Source organism: Gopherus flavomarginatus, chromosome 16, assembly GCF_025201925.1.
Source record: "Gopherus flavomarginatus isolate rGopFla2 chromosome 16, rGopFla2.mat.asm, whole genome shotgun sequence".
Taxonomy (NCBI): domain Eukaryota; kingdom Metazoa; phylum Chordata; order Testudines; family Testudinidae; genus Gopherus; species Gopherus flavomarginatus.
Genome location: NC_066632.1, coordinates 26,223,943 through 26,233,011, shown reverse-complemented (window position 1 = coordinate 26,233,011; position 9,069 = coordinate 26,223,943). Strand labels below are relative to the sequence as shown.

General features: G+C 67.6%; 1 protein-coding gene across 2 annotated transcripts; it reads right to left on the bottom strand.

The window, feature by feature from the left end:
* Positions 1-3,046: 3,046 nt before the first annotated feature.
* On the bottom strand, positions 3,047-9,069 carry LOC127035164 (inositol polyphosphate 1-phosphatase-like). 2 transcript variants are annotated; one of them, XM_050924722.1, is made up of 6 exons: positions 8,051-8,212; positions 5,948-6,165; positions 5,387-5,447; positions 5,009-5,209; positions 4,491-4,665; positions 3,047-3,807 (listed from the first exon to the last, which is right to left on the bottom strand). In XM_050924722.1, exons 1-6 carry the CDS (start codon positions 8,148-8,150, stop codon positions 3,318-3,320), a joined length of 1,245 nt encoding a protein of 414 aa, XP_050780679.1. In that variant the 5' UTR covers positions 8,151-8,212; the 3' UTR covers positions 3,047-3,317. The 2 variants fall into 2 exon arrangements, with proteins under 2 accessions (XP_050780679.1, XP_050780680.1); XM_050924723.1 differs by lacking the exon at positions 8,051-8,212 and adding an exon at positions 8,962-9,069 and having other exon boundaries at positions 3,263-3,807.

Sequence of the window (9,069 nt, the reverse complement as noted above, 5' to 3'; positions counted from 1 at the left end):
TTAGGGTCACTCCCTCTGGGGCCCTGGCACTGGCTGCTGTCAGCAGCCAGGACAAGGGCTGGATGGACCCTTGGTTTGACCCAGTCTGGCCATTCTTATGTTCTCCCCCTCAGGCCTGATTTTCTCGCCCTCTCTCCTAGCCCCCCCAGTCGTCTCCTTTCTAAGCTGAAGGGCCCCGGGCTGGCGTCTGTCCTCGGACGGGAGCTGTTCCAGCCTTGGGAAGGAGCATCCTGCTGCTCTGTGCAGCGTAGCTAGTCCCCTATGGGGCAGGACCCAAACCACCCCAGACGTGGAGTGTTGGGTTCGACGGGGCTGGGAGCTGGAAGCCGAATCAGACAAATTAGTTGGAAATTAGGCCCAGGTTGTTAACCGGGGGAGGGGGAGAGATTAGCCCCTGGACCCACCTTCCCAGGGCAGGGGGTTCCTCCATCTGCACCCAGGGCAGCCTAGAGGAGAACCTGGGCTCTCTCTGGCCCCTGCATGGCAGTAGAACAGCGTCCCCCCCCATCGATAGTTCACCCAGGCCCTAGAGAGGCTTTTCCTCACAGACCGGCCCCCTCCCAGGAGGCTCACGTCCAGCCCTGCCTGGCCTGGCTGGGGGGCTCTGCTCTGGGACCAGGTGGTGCTCCCAGGGCTGAGCAGGGCATGGGGCGCAAGGGGGCTGCCCATTCCAAAGGAGCTTGTGGGGCTGGGCAGCTTCCCAGGGAACGCGGCTCCCCCGGCCTGGAAGCAGCAATCTAGTTTCCCTTGCAAATAGCGCAGGCCGGAGCAGAACGGCCTGCGGCAGGTGCAGGAGCCAACAGTGCTGGCCCTGGGGCGCTGAATCGCCTGCTTCAGGGAGCCTCTGAGCCCCCCAACAGTGTAAAGGAGTCACAGCCCCTCACAGCTGGTCCAGACCAGCTTAGCTCCATGGGAGGAGTTGGGGGAGCCAGACCTCCTGGGTTCTGTCCCAGTTCTTGGAGGGCTCATGCAGGGGGCTGGGGACCAGGACTTCCAGGCCTCGCTGCATGACCCTGGGCAGAACGCTGGCTTGGTCAGTGCCTCAGTTTCCCCCTCTGGGGATGCAGACAATGCCGGGCTGTTGTCGAACTGCCTTGTAAAGTGACTTCATTTTACCCAGGAAAGTCCCTGGGTGCTGGGCTGGCATCAGCCTGGATAGGACAAACCTTCCTTTATGTTGCAGGGGCAGGCCTGAGGGGGGGGGGAAGGAGCTGTCAGTCAGGGGCAGGACCCTGGTTTTAAATGTCTCCCTAACACCCTTGTGTTTTATAGCCTCCATCGGGGCATTACAGAGAGACCCTCCCCCAAGATCAGTCGCCAAACAGTGTGTGGGCTGCGCCCTTGGGCACTCTGCCTGCTGCCCGCGGCACGGGCCGGGCACGCCGTGCGAGGAGCTGGAGCGTTACGTTAGCACGTGTAGTGTGCGGTGCCTAGCGGTCCTGTGCCAGGCCCTGCACAGACACAGCCGAGGAGCCAGCTCCTGCCCAGAGAGCCTCACCCCTAAGCAGGCCGGGCAAGAGGGAGGTCAGGGCACTGAGGCCCAGAGCGATTTGCTGACCAGCTCAGGGTGCGTGCAGAGCTCAGAAATGACCCCAGGTGAGCAGTCAGACCTGGAAACAGCGCCCCCTAGAGGGGAAAGGCCCATGCCCCATTCCCAGCCCCCTGAGCCAGCCAGGCCCCACCCTGGGGATCAGAGCCAGCGCCCCCTAGAGGGGAAAGGCCCATGCCCCATTCCCAGCCCCCTGAGCCAGCCAGGCCCCACCCTGGGGATTAGAGCCAGCGTCCCCCAGAGGGGAAAGGCCCCATGCCCCATTCCCAGTCCCCCAAGCCAGCCAGGCCCCACCCTGGGGATCAGAGCCAGCGCCCCCTAGAGGGGAAAGGCCCCATGCCCCATTCCCAGTCCCTCGAGCCAGCCAGGCCCCACCCTGGGGATCAGAGCCAGCGCCCCCTAGAGGGGAAAGGCCCCGTACTCCATTCCCAGTCCCCCAAGCCAGCCAGGCCCCACCCTGGGGATTAGAGCCAGCGTCCCCCAGTGGGGAAAGGCCCCATGCCCCATTCCCAGCCTCTTCCCCCCCCCGACAGCCAGCCAGTCCCTGCCCTGGGGCCGGATCACCCCCTGGAGAGGGGCCGCCCATCACTCCAGATTAGATAGCAGCAGGGTGAGGTGTATGGAAACGCCTCCCTCTGCTCTGCCCAGAGACAGCTCAGCGCTGCCAGGTAGGGGAGCCCCAGGGCGTGGGCTGCCCGGAGCCAGGACTCCTGGGTTCTATTCCTACCTCTGTGCTCCCAGACTAGGTCACCGGGGGCAGGTCCCTTCCCCTCCCTGTGCCTCTCTCCTCACCCCTGCTGCTCACCTCTGTACAACTGCCCTCCTCTGCATCCAGCTCCTGGCACCCCCGGCTCGAGCCTGAGCCAAGGGGCCCAGAGCAGGACACTCCCACAGTGGCTCCCAGGGGAGTGTGGGGTGCCCAGAGGATGCTGGGGGCTGGGACCTGCATGCCAAGGAAGAGCCAGTGGCCCCGGTGAGCTCTCCGCCACCCCGCTCCCTGGTAGGCCCCCTCTGGGAGCTCTGAGCCCCAGCTCGGGGCCCAAGCCTGGGCTCGGTTCTGCAGGGGGGGCAGCAGGGGGCTGGTGATGCCGCACTGCACTGAACCCCCTGACCAGCCAGCTGGGGCAGCTGCCAGGGCCCTGCTGAGGGCATCCAGCTGCAAGACAAGGGCCTGGCCCCCAGCCCCCGAGCTCACTGCTCACCCTGGGGGAAGTGGCCCCTGCCCTGGCCAAAGCCCCCCCGGCTCTAGGGGGGATTGCCTGGCTGGGCAGAGCGGGGGCAAGTTTCCGGCTGATCCTGCCCCCTGCTGGCTCCAGCTGGTAGAGCAGCATGGGGCCTGATGCCATGCCCAGAGGGGTCTGGTGCAGTCCCAGAGCCTGCCCAGCTCTGCCCCAGGGCCGGGTGAGAACCCGGTGCCACAGGAGCACCTGCCAGGCAAAGGCTCTGGAGATGGGGCTGGCCAGGGGGAGGAGGAAGAACAAATGAAAGGCGAGAGGGTGGGAAACGAAACGCACTGTTTAATGGGGGCCAGGCAACGCCCCCCTGCGGAGGCTGGCACAAACGGGCGAGCTCAGCACAGGCAGCGCCCGCAGCACTAGCGGGGGGGTGGGGCTGGAAGGCTCCGGGGTGGGGCCTTTGCCCCATGCGTCAGGTCTGCGGCACCCGACGGGAGCAGTAGCTGCCTGCAGCCCCCTGGCCCCCATCCAACCTCACCCCTTTGCGCCCTTGGTACCAGCCTGCCCCCCCCCCCCAGGCAGTCCCTTGTGGGTCACAGGGCAGCAGTGGCCAGTGTGGCCATCACCACCTCCAGGTGTTCACGGTGCATGAAGGCCACCAGGCCCCCCCGGTTGGCCCAGCGCTCAGCCCCCACGGCGTCCCCTGCAGGCTGGTGATAGGTCAGCTCCGGCAGCGCCCCCCGCTGGCCAGCACACCAGGCCTGCAGGGCAGCCTCCAGGTCCACCATCCCTCCGCCCAGGGCCCGCAGGATGGCATGGGGGGCGCACGAGTCCCACTTGAAGGTGCTGCCCTCCGAGAGGATGTAGGTCTCGGCCAGCCCCAGGATCACACACAGCATCTTGTAGCCGGCACCTGAGGCGAAGCGCAGCCGCTCCCCGTACAGTGGCCTCAGCGCCCGCTGGATCGCTGGCGTCTCGCTGCTGCTCAGGACGACGGAGGGCTCGGGGCACAGCGGGGGCCGGCGCAGCGAAGACAGGCTGGTGCCCTGGTATGAGACGCCCCAGTGATAGACACCCTGCCACCTGCACACAGGAGAACACAGCGGAGACAGCACCAGCTGCGACGCTGACGGCAGCCGCTCAGGAGAGGAGCTCGGGGCTGTAGGAGTGGCGAGCCCAGGGCTGGGCTAGGAGGGGCTGCGGCTCAGGAATGAGGGGCACCGGCAGAGCTGGGGGGAGCCCAGGGCTGGGCTAGGAGGGGCTGCGGCTCAGGAATGAGGGGCACCGGCAGAGCTGGGGGGAGCCCAGGGCTGGGCTAGCAGGGGCTGCGGCTTGGGAGTGAGGGGCACTGGCAGAGCTGGAGAATGGGGAAGCCTAGGGCTGGGCTTGGAGGGGGCTGCGGATCAGGAGTGAGGGGCAGTAGCCGAGCTGGGGGGTGCAGAACCCAGGGCTGGGCTCAGAGGGGGCTGCAGGTCGGGACTGGGGGACACCCTGTGGGGGGGGGTCCCTGCCATGAACTGAAGCTGATCAGAAGTAACCAGGAGCCTCAGAGCCAGCAGCCACTGGCAAAGCAACCCCCACGACCCCCTTCTCTCTGCCCCACTCCCTGGGGGAAGGGTGGGGTTGGTGCAGGCCAAGGGCTCCCAAGTGGGGTTCCCCAGCAAGGTCCAGCTGCTGGGGCGCCCGCAGACCCCCTAGGCCAGGGGCAGAGCCAGGACGTGCCCAGGGCAGGGTTCAGGGGAGATGTGGGGGTGAGGGGCAGGTACCTGTGGGTTAGGGGGTCCTCTCGGAAGAACGGCTCATTGATGACCCCCAGGACCGGGTCTCCCGAGCTGCGGTCGTACGCCCCGATGAGCACCAGCGCTGAGCGCAGCCCAGACGGGCAGATGCCACCGATGGGTGCCACACTGGCCTGGCCACGGATGTACTGATTGGTGGAGTCTGCCGGAGAGAGGCGGTGTCAGAATCAGGCCCTGAGCCCTGCCCGGGCCAAAGCGCAAAGCCTCCCAGCCTAAGCCACGTGGCTCCCTTTGTCCTTGCCTTGCGGGCCACCGGGCAATAAGTTTCCTGGGTCTCAGCATGACAGGCGCTAACTGGGGGTCTCAGCCCTAGAGCCGGGGCTGTGGGGTCCCTCCCGGGCAGGGAGGAGCCACCTCGGGGTGGGGCCATGGGTCAGCACCTTTTCCCAGCCCCAGGACACCCCAGTAGGGGGTGAAGTTGGTCAGCTGCTCTCAGCACCCCCTGGTGTCGTGCTGGAGGATGGCAGCGAGGGACCCCCCCTTACCGATGGGGTCAATCCAGATGGCCAGTCTCTCCGGGGGGATTGCCAGCGCCACAGCGTCCAGCGCCGGGTCCTGCAGCACCACCTCCTGGTGGATGGCCGCTGCCAGCAGCTCGGCGGCCGGCCGGTTCCGGTCCAGGATTGTAAAGAGCAGCGAGGCCGTGTCCTGCTGGGTCGCACACACCTGCACCTCCAGGGTCTCTCCTGCGGGCGGACGGGTTAGCCAGACAGGGCAGGCTCGGGGCCCCCAGTACAGCGTGAAGGGGGGGCTCCCCCACCCCAATACAGGACCAGCTCAGACCTCCAGCACGAGCTGGGACAGGCTGCGCGGGAGACCAGGGACCCCACCCTGGCCCGTGGCCACGCCGCCAAGTCACTCACCCAGGCTGTTCTCAAACTGGTTCGACTCCTCCCCGCAGATGTGCCCGTGCAGCTCCGGGAACTGAAAGAGACGGGAGGAGGGGGGTCAGGGCAGCATGAACGCCTTGTCTCAGGCCCTTGAGACTCCTCCATCCAGGGGCGGCTCTAGATATTTCGCCACCCCAAGCATGGTGGCATGCCACGGGGGGCGCTCTGCCGGTCGCTGGTCCCACGGCTCCGGTGGGCCTCCCGCAGGTCCCGCAGCTCCACCGAAGCTGCGGGACCAGCGGACCCTCCGCAGGCACATTGCCGAAGGCTGGCTGCCTGCCGCCCTCCCAGCGACCGGCAGAGCACCCCCCGCGGCATGCCACCCCAAGTACGCACTTGGCGTGCTGGGGCCTGGAGCCACCCCGCCTCCATCTCCCTTGGTCTAGGAGAGGGGATCCTGGAGGGGGGTGTCCTAGGCAGCTCCTTGCCTCAGGGCTAAGATGCCCACCCCCTGCTCCTGCCTGGGCACCATCTCCACCCCCTGGATGCAGTCAGAGGGGACAGGCCCCCACCCCACAGGGTGCCCACGGGTACCTCCTTGCCCACGTCGTGCTTTATGACCTCCTGGATGAGCACGTCTGCCAGCGTCTTGAAATCCTGCACAAACTTCTTGTTCTTGTCGGTGCCTGTCTTCTCCTCGATGAGCAGCTGGAAGAGCGCCTCCTCCTGGCGGCACAGCTGGGCGATGCGGGCCGACTTCTCCGACGCCCCCACCAGGCTCTTCAGCAGGGCCGCCATGGTGGAGCGGGGGTCTGGAAGGGAGGCAGGGATAGATGGCACCTCGGATCCCCCTATACCTTCCCACAGGCCAAGAGAGACCACAGCCCACCAGACAGGGAAAAGTGCAGCGGTTAGAGGGCGGGACGAGGGAGCGGGTCTCCCGGGTGCATGGGGAAGGGAAGCAGGGCTAGCAGGAGAGCAAGGGGCTAGGAGCCAGTTCTGTGCCCGACCGGTTGCACGACTTTGGACAAGTCCTGTCTCCAGGCCTCAGTTTCCCCTCCGAAATGGAGAGAGATGAGACTTGTCTCCCCCTCTCATGGGGCTGCAGGGCAGGCTGCAGAGGGGCCAGGACCACCACCCGGCATCACAGTGCCCAAGGGGTTAGCTGGGTCTAAAACAGCAGGCGCTAATTGCAGGCCCCGGGAGCCCGGGGAGGTGCTTGGAGACAAGGAGCCATCTGCCAGGCGGGGCAGGGCTCACCCCAGCTTCAAAGGTTTCTGTGAGAGGCACATGCCAAAATTAACCCAAACTGCTACGAGATGTGACAGAGGCCAGGCCAGGCCGAGTGCCAGAGGGCAGTGGAATGCCACGGGGACTCTGACCTGGCCTGGGGCCACGGAGCAACCCACGGGGACTCCGGCCCGGGGCCGGGGCTCGACCCACGGGGACTCCGGCCTGGGGCCAGGGCCATGGCACAACCCACAGGGCTCCAACCCGGCCCGCTCCCCCAGGCAAAGGTTCCTTCTAGGGGATGCTGCCTTTGGTCCCATGGCAGAACACAGGGCCAAGTTGGCAGTGCGTGGGGGTGGGGAAGGAGACGGGGGCAATTCCCTCAGCCCCTCCTGTTGCCAGCCCCCCCGCTTGCTGTTTTGGAGGGGCGAGGCCGGCTGGTGGGGAACAGCATTGGCAGGGGGGCAGCCTGCCAGGCCTTGGCTGGGAGACCCTCACCCACCAGTGCCATGGGCCTGCCCCATCAGAGCCCTGGGCTCCCCAGGGGGTGCAGCCCCCTCCCCCTGGCCATACCGGGCCAGCAGCACATCCAGCTCCCTGGCCCGGGCCCCACAGAGACCCCTCCACCTCCCCTCCCCTCCCCTCCAGAGGCCACCCCACCCTGCCTGAGTCAGGCGCCAGCCCAAACCAGGAGGCCCCACATTAACCCCTTCAGTGCTGAACAGCATCCCAGGCTGGAGCTGAGCCAAATGGCAAAAGCAGCAGCGGGCCCCCCACAGCCTGTGACCTGCCCCCCCAGCCTGTCAGCTCCCCCCACCTGTGACCTGCCCCCCCAGCCTGTCAGCTCCCCCCACAGTCTGTGACCTGCCCCCCCAGCCTGTCAGCTCCCCCCACCTGTAACCTGCCCCCCCAGCCTGTCAGCTCCTCTGACCTGTGACCTGCCCCCCCAGCCTGTCAGCTCCCCCCATCTGTGACCTGCCCCCCAGCCTGTCAGCTCCCCCCACAGCCTGTGACCTGCCCCCCCAGCCTGTCAGCTCCCCCCACCTGTGACCTGCCCCCCCAGCCTGTCAGCTCCCCCCACAGCCTGTGACCTGCCCCCCCAGCCTGTCAGCTCCCCCCACCTGTGACCTGCCCCCTCAGCCTGTCAGCTCCTCTAACCTGTGACCTGCCCCCCCAGCCTGTCAGCTCCCCACAGCCTGTGACCTGCCCCCCCAGCCTGTCAGCTCCCCCCACCTGTGACCTGCCCCCTCAGCCTGTCAGCTCCTCTAACCTGTGACCTGCCCCCCCAGCCTGTCAGCTCCCCCCTCGTGACCTGCCCCCCCAGCCTGTCAGCTCCCCCCACCTGTGACCTGCCCCCCCAGCCTCTCAGCTGCCCCCCCCCCGAAGCCAGGCCCCCTCTCGAGTGCAGCCTCGTGCAGCTCCTCGCCGGCCCCCAGGCAGGGACCCCGAGCCCCGGCCCCCCCGTACCCGCCGGGCTCAGGGATGCTGCGGCCGCTCGCAGGCGCTGACGGATCACGGGTGGGATCGTCCCGACACCCCCGCGAGGGGCGGGTCCCCACCCGGCCATGTGACGCCGCGGGGTTAACCCCTTCGGGCCGGGCTGCCCCGCATCCCTCCGACCCCCGCCTGGTGCTCGGGCGTCGAGTCCGGGAGTGGAGCGGAGCCTCGGCTCCGGCCCAGGCTGGGACCTGCCCCGCTAGTCACTGGGGTTATCGCTGGGGAAATCGAGGCACGGGGGGGGGGGTCCCGCCAACCAGCGCAGAGCCAGGAATAGAACCCAGGAGTCCGAGTCCAGCCCCCCGCCAGAGCCGGGAACAGAACCCAGGAGTCCGAGTCCAGCCCCCCGCCAGAGCCGGGAACAGAACCCAGGAGTCCGAGTCCAGCCCCCCGCCAGAGCCGGGAACAGAACCCAGGAGTCCGAGTCCAGCCTCCCGCCAGAGCCGGGAACAGAACCCAGGAGTCCGAGTCCAGCCCCCCGCCAGAGCCGGGAACAGAACCCAGGAGTCCGAGTCCAGCCTCCCGCCAGAGCCGGGAACAGAACCCAGGAGTCCGAGTCCAGCCCCCGCCAGAGCCGGGAACAGAACCCAGGAGTCCGAGTCCAGCCTCCCGCCAGAGCCGGGAACAGAACCCAGGAGTCCGAGTCCAGCCCCCCGCCAGAGCCGGGAACAGAACCCAGGAGTCCGAGTCCAGCCCCCCGCCAGAGCCGGGAACAGAACCCAGGAGTCCGAGTCCAGCCCCCCCCCAGAGCCGGGAACAGAACCCAGGAGTCCTGGCTCCCGCTCCCGCCCCATTCGCGGGGGTCCCGACCCTCCCCGGGGCCCTGGGCGGGGCAGAGTTGGGCCCGGATCGGGCCCGCCCGGTAGGTCCCTGTTTCTAACCTGCCACGACCCGAATTTCGGGTTCTGGGTTTCCCAGGCAACCGCTGGTGACATCAGCACGGCAGAACCGGCCCACTCTCAGGCCTTGGTGATGTCATCAGCCGTTGC